Source organism: Scyliorhinus canicula, chromosome 13 (genome assembly GCF_902713615.1).
Source record: "Scyliorhinus canicula chromosome 13, sScyCan1.1, whole genome shotgun sequence".
NCBI lineage: Eukaryota > Metazoa > Chordata > Chondrichthyes > Carcharhiniformes > Scyliorhinidae > Scyliorhinus > Scyliorhinus canicula.
This window is the reverse complement of record NC_052158.1, coordinates 158,715,095-158,736,494: the sequence shown is the minus strand read 5'-3', so window position 1 is coordinate 158,736,494 and position 21,400 is coordinate 158,715,095. Positions and strand designations below refer to the sequence as shown.

Below are 21,400 nucleotides of genomic sequence, written 5' to 3'. Positions count from 1 at the left end.
CAGAAAATGAAGGGGGTACTTCAAAAAGGAATGAGGAGAGCGAAAAGTGTGCATGAAAATCACTGGCATGCAAAATAAGTGAAATCTCAAGATGTTTTATAAGTGTATTAAGCACAAGAGAGTAATTCGCTATATAGTAGGGTCCATGTGGGAACATAGTCGTACACATGGTGTGGATCAAAGGACGACTAAAATGTAAATCTGGATGGAGAAATTAGAGTTCGAGATGAAACTATCTACAAATACAAAAACAATTTGTAGTATTTTCTGCAGGAATTCAAAAAAGAAATATAAAAACCATGGTAATTGATAGTTGTTCCATGGGCTGTGAAGATGGAGACATAGTAATGGAAAATAAGGGAATGACAATTAAGCTGAACATATATTTTGTGTCTGTTTTATGGCAGATGATAAAAACAATACGACAGAAATGATTACAGAACAGGTGGGGGAAGAGAAGGACAAGCTTATAGCAATTACACTCACCTGGGAAAGGTACAGAGATACTTAGTGAAACTAAAACTTGGCCAGTCACCAGGTCGTTATGCAATCATAGCATCGTCGATGTAAACAGCGCAGGAATTGATCTTTGGATGATTGTGGCTGTGACGGTCAAAAAACACATTAATATATTAGAATCCATACGGGCATGTGCATTCAAGATGGCGCCGGAGCGAGGCGACTGTCTGCAAGCTCTCCCCAACAGATCCACTTTTTACTTAACGTTTACTCGTTCTAATCTTTCAAAAAAAAATTCTAAAGCGAACATTATTACTCACCTCTCTCTTTTATCTTGTCTTGCAGGCTTGAACATGCTCCGAGGCCCTTGGCGACCTTTTGACCCGACCCGACCTGACCTCCGTGATCTGGAAGAAGATCGGGCCCAAACCGGAAGTGAAGCCCCAACCTCGATTTGGAGCCGACACGGGCCTCGGAGCTCCAAACACGGCCTAACTACTGACGCCAGCCCCGGATCACCCGGCCTAGTCACCGGAGCTCCCGACCCGACCCCGACGGCAAGATCCGGCCCAACGTGACCCCGAGAGACCCGCCCAGCAACCCGACCCGGAGAGGCCCGCCCAGCGACCCGACCTACCTGGTGATGGAAGAAAGAAAAATCCAAGTGGAGGCCCGACCGGGCTGACTTCAAGACCCGACCCTAGGAGCGCCCAGGGAGGGAACAGACCACGGGACCCAGCTCAACCTGCTTGCGGAAGCCCCTGCCCATGACCCAGAACCCCAGAAACGGCAGAGATACCACGCGAGTTCCCGAACGTGCTGCAAGGTATTCCCGTGCCTGCAGAACGCCGTGATCCATCCAGATCACGAACTCGACCCTCCCCCCAGCAACCCAGCGCCCGGTACCCTGACAGTTGTGACCCCGGAAACGTAAACAGTGCCCTAGTCCCCGCCAGCGCCCAGGACCCCACCAGACGCAAGCATCTACCTTCCACAAGGGCTGACGTCTCCCATCGGATTCCAGGATCATCCAGCAGCAGCCGCCGACCGAGGAAGCGAGGGAAATGTAGCAGTCTGCAGGTTAGACAGAAGCAACGCGGTTTCAAGACCCCTCTCCCCAGCATACTCCTGGCAAAATTCCAAGAGATTGAAAACAAGCTGGATGAATTTAACGCCAGACTTACCTCTCAGAGGGAAGTAAGAGACTGCTGTGTGTTCTGTTTCACAGAGACATGGCTCACCCCCGCCTCACCGGACTGTGCCATACAACCTGAAGGCTTCTCTATTCACCGGGCGGACCGCACTGTATCTTCAGGCAAAGCGAAGGGTGGAGGGGTTTGCCTCCTCATCAACTCCTCCTGGTGCTTGGATGTGGTGAACCTGGCGACCTACTGCTCCCCAGACATGGAATACATGACCATAAAGTGCCGCCCATACTATCTTCCACGTGAGTTCACTTCAGCCATTATCACAGCAGTCTACATCCCACCCCAGGCAGAAGTGAGGAAGGCGCTGGATGAACTGTATACAGTCATAAACAACTATGAAACAGAACACCCGGAGGCCATGTTCATTGTGGCCGGAGACTTCAACAAAGCCAAACTCAAGAGTGTACTGCCAAAATTCCACCAGCGCACCTCCTTTCCCACCAGGGGTGACAACACTCTTGACCACTGCTACTCAAAAATCTAGGTAGCCTACCGTTCCATCCCCGACCGCATTTTGGAAAATTAGGCAGTGTGGGCAGCACGGTAACATTGTGGATAGCACAATCGCTTCACAGCTCCAGGGTCTCAGGTTCAATTCCGGCGTGGGTCACTGTCTGTGCGGAGTCTGCACATCTTCCCCGTGAGTGCGTGGGTTTCCTCCGGGTGCTCCGGTTTCCTTCCACAGTCCAAAGATGTGCGGGTTAGGTGGATTGGCCATGATAAATTGCCCTTTGTGTCCAAAATTGCCCTTAGTGTTGGGTGGGGTTACTGAGTTATGGGAATAGGGTGGAGGTGTTGACCTTGGGTAGGGGGTAGGGTGCTCTTTCCAAGAGCCGGTGCAGACTCGATGGGCCGAATGGCCTCCTTCTGCACTGTAAATCCTATGTAAAGACTGGGCTCCTCCTGCCGGCTTACAAGCAGAAACTCAAGCATGAGAATCCAGCTAAGAAGATTGTGCAGTGCTGGTCCGAGGAGACAGAAGAGCTCTTAGGTGACAGCTTAGAGACAGTGGATTAGTCCATATTTACGAACTCAGCGACTAACTTAAATGAGTATGCCACCACCATCACAGACTTCATCAGCAAATGTGTACGTACATTCCCCAACTGGAAACCACTGCTCAACTGCGAGATTGACTCCCTACTGAAGGACAGATCTGAGGTGTTCAAGGCAGATGGCCCTGTCCTATACAAGAAATCCAGTTACGACCTCCGCAAAGCCATCCGAGATGCCAAGAGAGAATATGAAACTAAGCTAGAGTCACAGACAGACTCTCGGCGGTTGTGGCAAGGAGTAAACAACATAAGAACATAAGAACTAGGAGCAGGAGTAGGCCATCTGGCCCCCCGAGCCTGCTCCGCCATTCAATGAGATCATGGCTGATCTTTTGTGGACTCAGCTCCACTTTCCGGCCCGAACACCATAACCAGTAATCCCTTTATTCTTCAAAAAACTATCTATCTTTATCTTAAAAACATTTAATGAAGGAGCCTCTACTGCTTCACTGGGCAAGGAATTCCATAGATTCACAACCCTTTGGGTGAAGAAGTTCCTCCTAAACTCAGTCCTAAATCTACTTCCCCTTATTTTGAGGCTATGCCCCCTAGTTCTGCTTTCACCCGCCAGTGGAAACAACCTGCCGGCATCTATCCCATCTATTCCCTTCATAATTTTAAATGTTTCGATAAGATCTCCCATCATCCTTCTAAATTCCAACGAGTACAGTCCCAGTCTACTCAGCCTCTCCTCGTAATCCAACCCCTTTAGCTCTGGGATTAACCTCGTGAATCTCCTCTGCACACCCTCCAGTGCCAGTACGTCCTTTCTCAAGTAAGGAGACCAAAACTGAACACAATAATCCAGGTGTGGCCTCACTAACAACTTATACAATTGCAGTATAACCTCCCTAGTCTTAAACTCCATCCCTCTAGCAATGAAGGACAAAATTCCATTTGCCTTCTTAATCACCTGTTGCACCTGTAAACCAACTTTCTGTGACTCATGCACTAGCACACCCAGGTCCCTCTGCACAGCAGCATGCTTTAAAATGTTATTGGTTAAATAATAATCCCGTTTGCTGTTATTCCTACCAAAATGGATAACCTCACATTTTTCAATATTGTATTTCATTTGCCAGACCCTTGCCCATTCACTTAACCTATCCAAATCCCTCTGCAGACTTCCAGTATCCTCTGCACTTTTCGCTTTACCACTCATCTCAGTGTCGTCTGCAAACCTGGACACATTGTCCTTGGTCCCCAACTCCAAATCATTTATGTAGATTGTGAACAATTGTGAGCCTAACACTGATCCCTGAGGGACACCACTATCTACTGATCGCCAACCAGAGAAGCACCCATTAATCCCCACTCTTTGCTTTCTATTAATTAACCAATCCTCTATCCATGCTTCTCCTTTACCCTTAATGCCATGCATCTTTATCTTATGCAGCAGCCTTTTGTGTGGCATCTTGACAAAAGCTTTCTGGAAATCCAGATATACCACATCCATTGGCTCCCCGTTATCCACTGCACTGGTAATGTCCTCAAAAAATTCCACTAAATTAGTTAGGCACGACCTGCCCTTTATAAACCCATGCTGCGTCTGCCCAATGGGACAATTTCTATCCAGATGCCTCGCTATTTCTTCCTTGATGATAGATTCCAGCATCTTCCCTACTACCGACGTTAAGCTCACTGGCCCATATTTTCCTGCTCTCTGCCTACCTCCTTTTTTTAAACAGTGGTGTCACGTTTGCTAATTTCCCATCCACCGGGACCACCCCAGAGTCTAGTGAATTTTGGTAAATCATCACTAGTGCATCTGCAATTTCCCTAGCCATCTCTTTTAGCACTCTGGGATGCATTCCATCAGGGCCAGGAGACTTGTCTACATTTAGCCCCATTAGCTTGCCCATCACTACCTCCTTAGTGATAACAATCCTCTCAAGGTTATCACCTGTCATAACCTCATTTCTGTCAGGCACTGGCATGTTATTTGTGTCTTCCACTGTGAAGACCGACCCAAAAAAACCTGTTCAGTTCCTCAGCCATTTCCTCATCTCCCATTATTAAAACTCCCTTCTCATCCTCTAAAGGACCAATATTTACCTTAGCCACTCTTTTTTTCTTTATATATTTGTAAAAGCTTTTGCTGTCTGCTTTTATATTCTGAGCAAGTTTACTCTCATATCTATCTTACTCTTCTTTATAGCTTTTTTAGTAGCTTTTTGATGCCCCTTAAATATTTCCCAGTCCTCTAGTCTCCCACCAATCTTTGCCACTTTGTATGCTCTTTCCTTCAATTTGATACTCTCCCTTATTTCCTTAGATATCCACGGTCGATTTTCCCTCTTTCTACCGTCTTTCCTTTTTGTGGGTATAAACCTTTGCTGAGCACTGTGAAAAATCGCTTGGAAGGTTCTCCACTGTTCCTCAACTGTTCCACCATAAAGTCTTAGCTCCCAGTCTACCTTAACTAGTTCTTCTCTCATCCCCTTGTACTCTCCTTTGTTTAAACACAAAACACTAGTATTTGATTTTACCTTCTCACCCTCCATCTGTATGGGCTACAAAGTGAAGCCGGGCAGTATCATTGGCAGCAGCGCACCCCTCCCCGATGAACTTAGTGCATTCTATGCTCGGTTCGAGCAGGTAACCAACAATCCGCTGTCGAGTGCCCCAGCAGCCCACAAGGGGCTGGTTTAGCACACAGCTAAATTGCTGGCTTTGAAAGCAGACCAAGGCAGGCCAGCAGCTCGGTTCTATTCCTGTACCATCTTTCCCGAACAAGTGCCGAAATGTGGCGACTCGGGGCTTTTCACAGTAACTTCATTTGAAGCCTACTTGTGACAATAAGCGATTTTTAATTCACCCATACCCACCATCACAGCTTGTGAAGTCAGATCGGCCTTCCTGAAAGTGAACCCACGGAAGGCGACGGGCCCGGAAGGGATCGCTGGTCGTGCACTCAGAGCCTGCGCAGACCAGCTGCCAGAGGTATGCACAGACACCTTTAACCTGTCCCTTCTCCACTTTGAGGTCCCCACCTGCTTCAAGAAGACCAACATCATACCGGTACCAAAGTAGAACCAGGAAACGTGGCCTCAAAGACTTCCACCCGGTGGCCCTGATGTCATTTGTAATGCAATGCTTTGAGAGGCTGATCATGGAGAGCATCACCTCCATACTCCCGGAACGCATTGACCGGCTTCAATGCGCATACCGTCGCAACCAGTCTTCATCAGAGGCCATTTCCCTGGCCCTACACTCATTCCTAGAGCATCTCGAAAACAAGGACTCCTACATCAGACTCCTATTTATTGACTACAGCTCCGCCATCACTACCATAATCCCAGCCAAACTCATATCAAGGCTCCAAAACCTAGGACTTGGCTTTCCACTCTGCATCTGGATCCTCGATTTTCTGACCAAGAAACCACAATCAGTAAAAATGAACACCAACACCTCCTCCACAATAGTCCTCAAAACCGATGCTCCGCAAGGCTGCGTACTTAGCCCCCTACTCTACTCCCTGTACACACACAACTGCGTGGCAAAACTTGGTTCCAACTCCATCTACAAGTTTGCTGACGATACGACCATAGTGGGACGGATCTGGAATAATGACGAGTCCGAATGCAGGAGGGAGATAGAGAACCTAGTGGAGTGGTGCAACGACAACAATCTCTCCCTCAATGCCAGCAAAACTGAAGAGCTGGCCATTGACTTCAGGAAGCAAAGCACTGTACACACCCCTGTCAGCATCAACGGAGCCGAGGTGGAGATGGTTAACAGTGTCAAATTCCTAGCAGTGCACATCACCAAAAATCTGTCCTGGTCCACTCACGTCGATGCTATCACCAAGAAAGCACAACAGCGCCTATACTTCCTCAGGAAACTAAGGAAATTCGGCATGTCCACATTAACCATTACCAACTTTTACAGATGCACCAGGGTCCCAAGTTCGATTTCGACTTGGGCCACTATCTGTGTGGAGTCTGCACATCCTCCCCGTGTGTGCGTGGGTTTCCTCCGGGTACTCCGGTTTCCTCCCACAGTCCAAAGATGTGCAGGTTGGGTGGATTGGTCATGATAAATTGCCCTTAAAAGTGCCCACAATTCTATGATTAACCTTGGACAAAAGTTCGGCACAACATCGTGGGCCGAAGGGCCTGTTCTGTGCTCTATGTCTCTATCTCTATCTATCTAGAAAGCATCCTATCGGGCTGCATCACAGCCTGGTATGGCAACTGCTCGGCCCAGGACCGCAAGGCACTTCAGAAAGTCGTGAATACCGCCCAGTCCATTACACAAACCTGCCTCCCATCCATGGACTCCATCTACACATCCCACTGCCGGGGGAAAGCAGGCAGCATAATCAAGGATCCCTCCCACCCGGCTTACTCACTTTCCAACTACCTCCATTGGGCAGGAGATACAGAAGTCTGAGAACATGCACGAACAGACTCAAAAAACAGCTTCCTCCCTACTGTCACAAGACTCCTAAATGACCCTCTTATTGACTGACCTCATTAACACTACACCCTGTATGCTTCATCCGATGTCAATGCTTATGTAGTTACATTGTATACCTTGTGTTGCCCTATTATGCATTTTCTTGTATTTTCTTGATTTTTAAAAAATTCCCTTTTCTTCCTATGTACTGAATGATCAGTTGAGCTGCTTCCAGAAAAATACTTTTCACTGTACCTCGGTACAGGTGACAATAATCAAATCCAATCCAATCCAATCCAATCCATTTTCCAGCACATGGCCCATTGACGTGTATGCCTAGGCATAGCCAATGCACATATAAATGCGTTTTAAATATTACGAGGGTTTCTGTCACCACCACCATTTAATTTCCGCATTCTAACCACCAGCTGTGTGAAAATATTTTCCTCACATCTCCTCTAAATCTTTCGGGCTTCATTCTGGGGTCGTAACATCGAAGGTGAAGGTGGGGCATGAAACGTGAATTTTGCATATGTCAACACTACGCAGAAGGATTGTGTGGAAGGAAAAGCACAAGGGCAGGAACAGTGATATCATTGAGAAGATTCGCATTGACAGGATGGAGGTAATTGGAGCCTAATGAGATTAAAAGTGGATACAAACACAGGGAAGGAAGGTGATTGCAAGAGCTCTGATGCCAATTGTCAAATTCACTCTGGCCACTGGAGATGTTCCAGATGAATGGAGGACACCCAATGTTTTGGTACTCTTTTTCTTGGATTGCCACCTTGTTGTGGTGGAGGTAGTTGTTTTTTAAAAATAAATTTAGACTACCCAATTCATTTCTTTCCAATTTAGTGGCAATTTAGAGTGACTGATCCACCTCGCCTGCACACCTTTGGGTTGTGGGTGCGAAACACACGCAAACACAGGGAAAATGTGCAAATTCCACACAGACAGTGACCCAGGGCCGGGATCGAACCTGGGTCTTCGGCGCCGTGAGGCTGCAGGGCTAACCCATTGCGCCACCATGCTGCCCGTAGTGGAGATAGTTGAACGTTCTTTTGATACTGAGACCAACGCTGCTGGGAGATGGCAGTTCCTGGCAGGGTCACCCATGATGGTAATGTTGGACGGAAGGAACCAGACAAAACACAATCCAAAGCAAGTTCTCAACAGAGAATCAGGAAGACTGTGCTTGTATGGTATCAGCAGATGCAATGAATGTTGTAGGTTTCAGCAGTAGGAAGATGCCCAGTCGTCAAGGTTCCCTTGCTACTCCTCCTGGACCTACCAATGTGAAGGACCGTGCATCTGCTAATGTGCAACGGCTTACCCAAGTTACAAGATATTCTGCACCAAGCACATACCGAGAGGAAACAAGCACAACCCTCACACAGACAAGCCCCATGACGAATGCGGGAGGTGGTGAGGACAGGGCCATGAGAAATGGCGGTCCCCAGATTCCTACTGTAGGCGGTGAAGTTTGATTTGCATGATAAGGAATAGAAATGTCTTCAGCAAGTACAAGGGGAACAAATGTATGGAGGCATTAGTGGAGAACAGAGAGTGCAGAATGGAGCTAAATAAATCAATTGGAAGAGCAAAGGAGGGAAATGAGAACACTTTGGCTGGTAAAAGTATGGAAAGTCTCCATGTGTTCTCGAAGTATATCAGTTGGTATAATATTGCCAGGGAAAGGATAGGGCCCATTAGAGAACAAGGATAGAGCAAGAAGAACTTGGAAGGATATTGAATTAATACTTTGTATCTGTCTTCACTCAAAACAATGTGGTGTTAGATCTCGAACTCAGTCAGAGAAAATGTGGGGTTCTGGATAACATTTTCATGGGGAGTGAAAAGGTATTGGAGGTGTTGGCAGGGTTGAAAGTGGGCAAATCTCCACAATGGCATGGCTATGCCATCCCATCTATTGCCCTGGGAGAACTTCTTGAGGAGTCACGACAACAGACCTACCATTGTGGCAAAGTTATCAATGCTGTTACAGCAGTGGCTGGCTAATCCTAGAAAGTATCGGAGGGACTTTATTTGTCTACGAAATGGAAGCTTTAATAATGTTTCTACACGGTTGTCCTCGATCTACCATTATCCATAAGTTATGGTTGTTCCCAAAAACGTCACTTGAGGCTTCATGATCAGAGCTTTCTTGTGGCCCTTTTTAAATACGCAGAGATGTGAGGTATATCAACAGCTCGGCGAGAAGTTTGAGCTGGTCCACCATTCCGTCCATCCGCAGGAGGAGGTCATCAACCGACGGAAAGCACTCGGCCTCGAAAGAAATTCGAGTCCTGTTTGCTGAAAAATTAAAGGTGAATTGTGAACCCTTGGGAAAAACAGGTCCACGTGTATTGTTGGTCTTCAAAGGTAAATTTAAACTTGAACCAGCTTTCCCTCTTCAAGGAAATTGATAAGAAATCTTTACCGGTATCTAATACAGTAAAATATTGAGCGTGTGGGGCCTGTTTTAACATGCGGCTGGACGTGCGACCGTAGGTGCAGTCAAAAGAGTAGTCCTATCTAATTCTCGATAGTCAATTATCAGGTGGCAGGGTCCGTCCGGCTTTCTTACAGGCCGAATTGGTGAATTATTTGTGGATGCAGCAGGTGGCAACATTACCAATTCGGTTATAATTTCACATCCCGACAGTTTGGGGAAGCAGTACAGCATCTGTGGCTTGAGGTCTGGGTTTTCTAGCCCAATTTATCCCACCATTCAGCCACAGTCATGTCTGTGATGCGCAAATGCCGTAATATGTTGCTTAATTATTTATGGATCATCTTGTGGATAATCTGTCAGATAGGAGGGCGTGACCGACAACTCTCCTGTAATACATTTTCGTTCAGGGTTTTCTGCCGTGGGAACCTTCACTGGGGTTTCTGTCACATTCACCATTTGCCAAATACGACAAATTTCTGATATCGAGCTGGAAACCCTTCTGGATGAGGTGGAGGAGAGGTGGTTCACCCTGCACCCAGTCCGGGAAGGCAGCTGTCAGCCGTCGCCTCCCGCCGTTCCTGGGAGCAGTTCGCAGTGGTGGTCAGTGCCGTGAGCAACACCATCAGGACTGGCCGGCAGTGCCTTAAGAAAACTGCACGCCCTCCTCAGGGCGTCTAGGGTGAGTAGGCAACATTGCTTTCCTGGCACTAACCCGTGACAAACACACCCAAAACCCGACCCACCCTCTCCTGGAGAGCAGCCAAACCCCTATGCTGCATTTTGTGCTGTCACCTATCCCAGGCTCCATGGCCGGATGCCCTGGTCAATGAGGTCACCAGCCACGGATCCCCTGGGCTGCATGCGTCGGACTGCCTGACACAGACATTTTCTATTCCCCCACCATCAATAAAAGAGACTGTTCAAAAGTGCCAGCAGTGGAGAAAACTGGGGGGGGGGGGGGGGGGGGCGGTACCTGAACCGCGGTCCCTCACTGTGGCTGAGTAGTGGTCCCTGAATGTGGTCGGCGACCTGAAGGAAAGGTCGTCATGGCAGTGGAAAAGAAACTGAGACCATGCTGATTTGCAGTTCCCCGTGACACATGTGTTAACACAGCACCGACACCATTACCCTCAACTCGAAAACCAACCCCACTCCACCCTGACCCTCAGCCTCACACAACCCTCGTCACGCTGACCCTGATGCCCATCCCCGCAATACCCGTGCCCCGCGGTATTTTCATAAATTCATGCATCTTGCCTTGTGACTTGCAGGACCTGCTGATGATGGGATAGGTCCATCCTGTGTCCCCTGTCCACAACCAGTGCCACAGCCGGAGGACACCTCCTCCCCACCCCGCCGCGACCCTCTTCAGCCGAGCAGTGAAGTGGAGCGGAGCTTAGCAAGCAGCCCTCGACCCGAGGCTCTGAACACCCTGGAGATCGAGTCCAATGTTGGTTTGGATTTCCCGTCACAGCTGTATGCAACACCCTCCACCACCCTAGAGACATCCACCTCAGTTGGGCACGGTAGTGAAGTGGTTCCTTGGGCACTATGTGGTGTGCACCGCACAGCTGACCCAGTACATCAAGTGGAACGCAGGAACTCGCGAGGGAGCGGATGGTCATAGGGCAGTACGACCCAGGAATTTGCTTCTGTCCTTATAGGTTTCAGGCGTCCCATCGATTTTGCAGATGCAGTACCAGATCCATGCACTACAAGAATGGGTGTCGACGAGCATCCAGCACCTGCATGTGCAGTTGAAGGAGTCCGACGATATGTAGGAGCAAGCGGTTGTGCCGACCATGCCTGATACCGAGGCCGACTGAACCCCTGGCATTGGGAACAGGCTCCAGGGCCAGTCATTCACACGGAGCCAGCCACCGATGGGGCCAGGGTGTGGGAGTGGGACATGTGGGGTCTGAGCCGGCGCTGCCACCCAGGGCCACCATGTATAACGGTGGACATGGTTAGGCACAGGGCTACGCACCATGCAAACATGTTGGCCTTCACCCCCTTCAGAAAATGGATATTGATATTGTACTATCTAATGGACAAACAGATGGGCAGAAGGGGCGGGCTGTAATGCCAGTTGAACTAAATCGATAGCAAGAAGCAATATTGGATCGGATGATATAGCATATTTTAGGGTAGACTTGAGGAATCGCAAAGGACAAAATACGCTGATGGGAGTTATATATCGCCCCCCCCCCCTCCCCCCCTCCCAAGCAGTAGTCAGGACGTGGGGCTGAGTAGAAACCAGGAGATGGAAACAGTATTTAAGAGACGCAATATTACTATAATCATGGGGTACTTCAATATTCCAGTGCAATGGGGAAATCAAGCTGGTAGTGAATCCCAAGAAAATGAATTTTTGGAACGTCTACGAGCTGGATTTATGGAGCAGCTTATGACAGAGCCCTATAGGCAAGAAGCAATTCCGAATTTGGTGATGTGTCGTGAGCCTGACATGATTAGGGAATTTAAGGTGAAGGAACATTTAAGGAGCCGTGGCCACAACAAGATAGAATTTATCTTGCAGTCTGAGAGGGAGAAGCTGGAAACAGATGTAGCAGTGTTAAAATTGGACAAGGGTAACTACAAAGACATCAGCGAGGAGCTGGCCAGAGTTAGTTCGAAGCAGGGTGTAGCAGGGAACACAGTTAAACAACAATGCGGCAGTATTTGGGGGTTATTCATAGAATTTACAGTGCAGAAGGAGGCCACTCGGCCCATCGAATCTGCACCGGCTCCTGGAAAGAGCACCCCACCCAAGATCAACACCTCCACCCCATCCCCATAACCCAGTAACCCCACCCTAAGGGCAAATTTGGACACTAAGGGCAATTTATCATGGCCAATCCACCTAACCTGCACATCTTTGGACTGTGGGTGGAAACCGAAGAACCCGGAGGAAACCCACGCACACACGGGGAGGATGTGCAGACTCTGCACAGGCAGTGACCCAAGCACGAATCGAACCTAGGACCCTGGAACTGTGAAGCATTTATGCTATCCAGAATGCTACCGTGCTGCCCTTCGGGAGGTACCATAGAAATTTGTGCGAAGCAGGAGAAAACATGCTAAGGGGAGGACGAGACATTTATGGCTGAGCAGTGAAGTCAAGGACAGCATAAAATAAAAATAAAAAGCATTCAAAGTTGTGAAGATTAGTGGGAAGCAAGAGGATTGTGAAGATATTAAATGTGAGCAGAGGACAACCACAAAAGTAATAAGGTAGTGGTGGGTTCATGGGGGGGGGGGGTAACATAAGGTGTGAGTGTGGGACAGTTAGTAATATAAAAGGTCTGAAGTTTGATCAATCATCTGGACCGGAGGACTACATCCCAGGTTTCTAAAGGAGATAATTGAGAAGATTACGGAGGCATTGGAGGTAATCGTTCAGGAATCATTGGAGGCAGTGAGGGTGCCAAAGAACAGGAAAATGACTAAATTAATATTCCTGGTTAAGAATGTTCGGAGACAGAAGACGGGAAATTCTGGGCTGTTGAGCCTGTCTTCGGTCATTGGTCAGATTTTACAGTCCACTATTAAAGATGGGACTGCAGAGTACTTGGAAATGCATGATAAAATAAAACCTAGTCCCCACTACTTCATCCAGGGGAGATCATGTCTGACAAATTTGTTAGAATTCTTTGAGGAGGCAGCAAGGAAGATAGGCAAAGGAGGACCAGTAAACGTGATATATTTCGATTTCAAGAAGACCTTTGTCAAGGTGTTGTACAGGAGGCTGTTAAATATGTTAAGAGCCTAGCATGTTAAGGGTAATTTACTGGCATGGATAGACGATTGGCTGACTGGTAGAAGGCGCAGAGTGGGGATATAAGCCGTCCGTTTCAAGGCGGTAGCCGTGACTTGGGGAGTGCCACATGTGTCAGTGTTGATGCTACAATTATTCATGTTATACATTACGGACATGGAAGAGGGAACTGAAGGCACAGTTGCTAAGTTTGCATATGATACAAAGATATGCAGAGCGACAGGTAGTAAGGAGGAAGCAGGAGGGCAGAATAAGGACTTGGAAAGGCGGGGAGAGTGGGAAAAGAATTGTCAGATGGAATAGGATGCATAAAAGTGTGAGGTAACGCACTTTGGTGAGACAAATGTTGACATTGACTATTTTCAAAATGGGAAAAGGCTGAGGTAATCAGAAGCACAAAGGGACTTAGGCGTGCTATTTCAACAGTCTCTTAAGGGTAAGCAGCAGGTTCAGTTGGCAGTTAGGAAGGCAAATGCAATGTTAGCATTCATGTCGAGAGGGCTAGAATACATGATTACAGATATAAGAATCTTGTAAGAACACATTTGGAATATTGTAAGCCGGTTTGGGCCCCGAATCTAAGATATGATATGCTGGCCTTGGAAAGAGTCCAGAGGAGGTTGACTGGAATGATCCCTGGAATGAAGAGTTTGTCATATGAGGAGTGGTTGAGAAATCTGGGTCTGTACAGGCAGCACGGTAGGACAGCGGTTAGCATTGTGGCCTCACAGTGCCAGGGTCATTGATTCGATTCCCGGCTGGACACTACCTGCGCGGAGTCTGCACATTCCCCTTGTGTCTGTACATTCTCCTTGTGTCTGTGTCGGTTTTCTCCGGGTGTTCCGGTTTCCTCCCACTAGTCCCGAAAGACGAGCTATTAGCTGATGTGGACATTCTGAACTCTCCCTCTGTGTGCCCGAACAGGCGCTGATATGTGGTGACTATGAGTTATTCACAGTAACTTTATTGCAGTGTTAATGTAAGCCTACTTGTGAAAATAAAGTTGAGAAGGATGAGGGCGGATCTTATTGAATCTTACAGGACACTGCGAGGCTGAGATAGACTAGTAGGAGAAACTAGAAACAGAGGGCATACCCTCAGACTAACGGGGTGATCTTTTAAAACTGAGATGAGGAGGAATTTCTTCAGTCAGAGGATGGTTAATCATTGGAACTCTTTGCGCAGTAGGCTAAGGAGGCGAACTCACTGAGTGCCTTTAAGACAGAGGTAGATAGGTTCCTGATGAATAAGGGGATCATGGGTTATAGGGAGAAGGCAAGAGAACCATGTCAGCCATGATTGAATGGCGGAGCAGACACGATGGGCCGAAATACCTTATTCTGGTCCTATGCCTTGTGGTCTGATGCTATGCTCTGCCATTGGTTTTGGAACCGTCCTTAAACGCATTGCAGTATTTGCCACGTTAACGGCTTTATCTGAATGGAACGGCTATAAGCAAGACCATATTTGACGCCGGATAAGGGACAAAATTAGATACTCTATGCCTTTAAACCACTTTCTCTGGTAGAATGAATCTACTTGCTGTTTTGCTGAGGAGATTTTTTGATTTTCTTTTTGCACAGTTCTTGAAAGCCTCGGGGTAAACAATTTGAAACTTTGCTCTGTAACCCAACCCGCTGCTCAGCAACTTGTTTCTCCTCGCCAGAGCTTGTAGTGCTGCTGCAAACTGCTGCAAGCATCGCATCAAAAAGATCTTAGTGTTCTGTCGTATATTAGGCTGCAACCAAAGATGCGGTGATAAGCAATTGCTTGTGGCAACAGTTACACAAACACTTCAGGTCGGTACCATTACTCAAAAAAACGGGACTTTCCAGGCTCACAGCTGGGTTCATAACCGCAGATGTGAATTAAGAAGCCGCGAGATAATATACAAACGATAAAATGCAGAACTAATCGGTGTTACCAATTATACCGAAGAGTGATTAGAAACAGAAATAGTGGGGCAGCTCCGATCCGCTGACTGCAACGTTTTCATGCTCTGCAAACTCCAGCACACTGTAGTAATTTGGATAACCAAAGGTACGGAAATTGTCTCCCCTTTCCAAAACTCACTTTTTCTGAGCTGCAATTGCGGCAGACAGGGAGGCAGTGAAATTCGGTGAACTGGTCAGCACCAGACCGTGCAGAAGGAACTTGACAGGGTGCTCCTTGCTGGACGAGGCAGACAGTGCACGGTTCGGCATGTGTGAACTGGGGTACTGAATTCCTGTCTGGTGGACCGACCTTGTGAATATGCAATCATGACCGTACCAACATACACATAATGAGGCAGAAAACCGCGTAGCACTGTAGTTGTGATCGGGAGTTGGATCACCAGGGGATAAACTGGCCTTTCCACAAACGCCAATATGAGTCCTGTATGATGCTTTAACCACATTAATGGCAGGGCAAAATGCATCAGTGAATAGTGCTGCATTTGCGATGAGCATTGCCATCGGGGCCTAATGACATGGGAAAGGAAAAAGTTCAAGTCCGAAGGTTAAAATGTCAGATGTTCTGGTGGAGATCAAAAAGCAGGAATTCAAAGCTCGCAACGGTTGGCTGGTCCCCAGTCCCGTGCACTACAGGGCATAAGATGAACGCTATCAGTAAAGTTAACAGGCAAATGCACACACCAACGGCTTCTGGTAAATGTCTGGAGCAGGGAGGGCATTAACTCTGTTGGACATTAAATGTATTGAGACGAGTGCCCTACAGGCAGGGAGGGTTTTAAACTAATATACCAGGTTTGCTGGCTCGAGAATCAATTATAAACGAGAAAAGAAGGCTAAAATTGCATTAGGAGAGCCAACTAACAGTTCATCCGAATGCTTTGGAAGTGGGAAGTATTCGAAAAGCACCCCACACTATGCAATCTAGGCATGATTGGAGTGAATTTAATAAATTAATGGAATGTGGTCAATAAATTGGGTAAACTATCACTCCATGTTTCTGTATTTGGTGATTATATAGTGGCTGCATCACAGGCCTGTTTCAAGAAGGTTAGATTAAGAACTTAAAATCCCTTCTAGCAATGTACCACTAGCAATAATCGATATAGTAAATCAATAGTAAGAAGCGATATACGGTAGGAAGGCATAGCGTCTGTGGGTAGAGTTGAGGCATCCCAAATGAAACAAAGACCCTAATGGGAGTTCCGTCCAGGTCCCCTATCAGTGGACAGGATGTGAGGCAGAAAGTAAATGAAGAGGCAGAAAGGCAATATTACAGTAAGCATGAGGACAACAATATGTAGGTGGAGAGACAATCAGATCGGTAGCGGATCCCAAGAAAAGGAATTTACAGAATGTCTATGAAACACACTGGAGCAGCATGTGTTAGAACCCTCTGGAGAACAGGTAATACAGGATTTGGTGATGTGTAATGAGGCAGATATGGTTAGGGAAAGTAAGATGAAGAAACCCTTAGCGGCCTGTGACCACAATATGATAACATTCAGTCTGCAGTTTGAGAGGGAGCAGCTCGAATCAGATGTACTGGTCTTACAACTGAATGAAGTAACTACAAAGACATGAGGGACAATCTGACCAGAGGTGGAAGGCTGTTGAGCTGCAATGACAGGAGCTTTTGGGGATTATTCGGGAGACAACAGAAATTCATCCCAAGGAGGATGAGACATTGCGTGGATTGAATTGGATTGGATTTGTTGATTGTCACGTGTACTGAGGGACAATGAAAAGTATTTTTCTGAGAGCATCTCAAACACGTCATTCAGTGCATGAAAATAAATTAAAATATAAAGGAAATACATAATAGGACAACACAAGGTGGACAATGTAAATACATAGACACCGGCATCAGATGAAGCATACAGGAGTGTAGTATTAATCGGGTCAGCCCATAAGAGGGTCGTTTAGGAATCTGGTAACAGCAGGGAATTTGCTCTTGAATCTGCTCGTGCGTGTTCTTAGATATCAAGAGGTTTTTTTCGATATATGTAAGGTAGGAGGGGAACAAGAATAGACACTGGACCACGGGAAAATGAGGCTGGAGAAGCAGTAATAGGGAAGCAAGCAATAGCAGGGGAGCTGAATATATACTTTGCATCAGTCATCACAGCGAAAGACACCAGTGGCGTACCAAACATTCAAGGGAGTCAAGAGGCAGAGGTGAGTGCAGTGGCCATCACTAAGTACCCGGTGCTGGCGAAACTGAAAGGTTTACAGGTGGATAAATCACCCGAGCCATAGGTAGAATACGCCAAATTTCTGCAAGAGATAGCTAAGGAGGTTGTGGAGGCATTGCAGGTGATCTTTCCATAATCATTGGAGGCAGTGAGTGCCCCAGAGGATTGTAAAATGGCTAACGTAATATCGCTGCTTACGAAGGGAGGGGGCAGAAGATAGAGCATTCTAGACCTGTGAGCTTGACTTCGGTTGTTGGAAGGTTTTGCAGTCTATCATTGAGGAGGAAATTGCAGAAAACTTAGAAGTGCATAGTAAAACAGGACAGTGTCAGCATGGATCCGTCAAGGGAAGTTCATGTCTGACATATATGTGAGAATTGCTGGAGGAAGTAACAAGGAAGCTAGACAGAGGAAAACCTGCTGGTGTGATGTCTTTAAATTTCCAGAACGCCTTTGACAAGGTGCCACACAGGTGGCTGCAAAATAATGTGAGAGTCCATCGTGTTAGGGGAAAAGATCTGGCATAGATAGAATATTGGCTGACTGGCAGAAGGAAGACAGGGGCTATTCTCATCATATTCAATATATCTGTCAAAACACCTCTGAAATGTTGCTATCATACCTGCTTACACGATCTCCGCTGGCAGCGAGTTCCTGACACCCAGTATCCTCTGTGTAAAAATCCTCTCTCGCACATCTCCTCTGAACTTTTCCCCACGCACCTCAAATCTTTGTAATTGACACTTCCACCCTGGAAAAAAACTTCTGACTTTCCACTCTGTCCGTGCCTCTCATAATGTTGTAGACGTACGTCAGGTTGACCCTCAACCTCCGGTATTCCTGCGAGAATAAAGCAAGTTTATTCAAACTCTCCATATTGCTAATTGCCTCCATACCAGGCAACACCCTGGTAAATCCTCTCTGTACTCTTTCCAAAGCCTCCATATCCTGCTGGTTGTGTTACGACTAGAATTGAACACAATATTCTAAATCTGACTTAACTAAGGTTCTGTGCAGCTGCAGCATGACTTGCCATTTTGCTACTCAATGCCCCTGCCGATTAAGGTAAGCATGCTGTATGTCTTCTTGACTACCTTCTCAAACTGCGTTGCCATTTTCAGTACCTGTGCACCTGAACACCCAGAACCCTCTATCTTTCTTGAGGGTTCTGCCATTTACTGAGTATTTCCCACATGCATTAGATCTTCCAAAGTGCATTGCGTCACATTTGTCCGGATACAACTCCATCTGCCATCTCCCGACCAAGTCTCCAACCAATCTCTATCCTGTTGTAACCTCTGACATCTTCATCGCTATCTGCAATTCTACCATCTCTGATCAGATCACATTTGGACTATTCTGAGCAGTTTGGGATCCCCAATCTGAGGAAGGATGTGGTAGCCTTGGAGAGGGTCCACGGTAGGTTCAAAATAATGATCTACCGACTGGAGGACTTGTCCAATGAGGAGCTGTTGAGCACTCTGTGTCTTTACTCGATGGAGTTTAGAAAGCTCAAGGGGGATGTCATTGAAACTTATAGAATAGAACATAAAAATAGAACGTACAGTGCAGAAGGTGGCCATTCGGCCCACAGAGTCTGCACCGACCCACTTAATCCCTCACTTTCACCCTATCCCCGTAACCCAATAACCCCTCCCAACCTTTTTGGTCAGAAGGGCAATTTTTCATGACCAATCCAACTAACCTGCACATCTTTGGACTGTGGGAGAGAAACCAGAGCACTCAGAGGAAACCTACAGACACGGCGAGAACGTGCAGATTCCACACAGACAGTGACCAGTGGGAAATCGAACGTGGGACCGTGGCGCCGTGAAGGCACAGTGGTAGCCACTTGTGCTACTGTGCTGCCGATACTGAGAGGCCGAGATAGAGTGAAGTGGAGAGGATATTTCTACCAGTAGGAGAAACTGGAACCCGAGGCCACAGCCTCAGGTGGAAGGGACGAGATGAGATGAGGAGGTATTTCTTCAGCCAGAGGTTTGTGAATCATTGGGACTCATTGCCGCAAAAGGCTGTGGAGGCCAAGTCACTGAGTGTCTTTCAGATAAATTGGTTCCTGATTGAAAAGTGGATCAAGGGTAATGGGGAAATGGCAGAAAAATGGGGGTGGGAAGCATATCAGCCATGATTGAATGGCTGAGTATTCACGATGGGCCTATCTCTGCTCCTATGTCTTATGGTCTTGTGCCATTCAGGAAAGTAACATGCAAGTGAACAGGAGATAATTGTTGAAGTATTAAGTTATTGAGTGTGCGGCACGGTAGCACAGTCGTTTTACAGCTCCAGCTTTGCAGGTTCGATTGCTGCCTTGGATCATTGTCTGTGCAGAGTCTGCACGTTCACCCTGTGTCTGGGTGGGTTTCCTCCAGATGCTCCAGTTTCCTCCCAGAAGTTCCGAAAGACAAGCTGTTAGCTAATTTGGACATGCTTAATTCTTCCCCTGTGTATCCGATCATGTGCCTGAATGCGGCAACTAGGGACGTTTTGCAGTAACTGCATTGCAGTGTTAATGTAAGCCTACTTGTGACAATTAAGTTTATTATTAATAAAACAATCGATCACATGACGGAGGTACTTTAATTGAGGGATGAAAGAAGAATCTAATTTCTTAAAACTCAGCAATACAAAAGGGATTATTACGCTACAAAAGGCCACCATATAATGGGAATGAGGTGGGGTGCTAAATTGTCCGCAACTGGACTAAATGTGCAGGAGTTACAGGTTAGTCGCAATGGTGCACATAATATTATCCTAATTTCGGCTTGTAAATTAACAGGGTAAAGGACAAGGAGGAAGTGGAATTCCTGTACAGTGGACTGGAGAATATTTTTGTTCAGCGTGTTTCCAGGTGAAAGAAGGAATACTGAATGAAGAATCCAGAAAATGGAGTTTTGGGTTGGAGCATTTTTTAACTGGGAGTGCGTTTTGAGAAAAGTGACCACAGCATCGCCAGGAATACAACAGTTATGGAAAAGGGGAGACTGAATCAAAAATAAAAACAGTTAACAGGGGGAAACCTTAGACCATAGCCCATAAGACATAGGAGCATAATTAGGCCACTTAGCTCATCGGGCCTGCTCTGGCATTCAATCATGGCTGATAATTTTTTCATCCCCTTTCTCCTGCCTTCTCCCCATAGCCCCTGATCCCTTTATTGATCAGAAACCTATATACCTCCGTCTTAAAGTCACTCAGTGATTTGACCTCCACAGCCTTCTGCGGCTACAAGTTCCACAGATTCACCACCCTCTGGCTGAAGACATTCCTCCTCATCTCTGTTTTAAAGGATTGTCCCTTTCATCTGAGATTGTGTCCTCTGGTTCTAATTTTTCCTACAAGTGGAAACATCCTCTCCACGTGCACTTTATCCGGGCCTCGCACTATCTTGTAAGTTTCAATAAGTTTTCCCTGATCCTTCTAAACTCCACCGTGTAATAATAATAGCATATTATCAGAAGAGCGCTTCAACGAAGTTACTGTGAAAAGGCCCCAGTCGCCACATTCCGGCTCCTGTTCGGGAGGCCAGGGAGGGAATTGGATCCACGCTGTTGGCCTGCTCTGCATTACAAGCCAGCTGTTTAGCCCACTGCGCTGACTGAGAGTGGGCTGAATAAAAATTAAGAATAACAATGTTAATATTAAATCAATTGGCCATGCTGCAGATTTACAGAGATTCACTGAAAACTACTTTTTTTTTAAAATCTTTACTGTGAACTTTAATCATGTGGATACCGTTTCCTTTTTAGGTTCAATTATTTTATGTGATGCTTAATTCAGAAGACAAAATTAAGATTTTTAAAAAATGTCCACTGATTTTTAATGGAGCAGTGCGAAGTACTATTAATTGAGTAATCACCACAAGTTTTACATTAT

At 46.7% G+C, this 21,400-nt stretch overlaps 1 protein-coding gene across 1 annotated transcript in view; it reads left to right on the top strand.

The window, feature by feature from the left end:
- Window positions 1–21,400, top strand: part of LOC119975672 (deleted in malignant brain tumors 1 protein-like) — a 238,242-nt gene that overhangs the window by 40,611 nt on the left and 176,231 nt on the right. Inside the window, 4 exon segments of the mRNA XM_038815454.1 lie at window positions 408–495; window positions 9,315–9,508; window positions 11,906–12,259; window positions 17,323–17,489. Coding sequence (XP_038671382.1) covers window positions 408–495; window positions 9,315–9,508; window positions 11,906–12,259; window positions 17,323–17,489 — 803 coding nt within the window.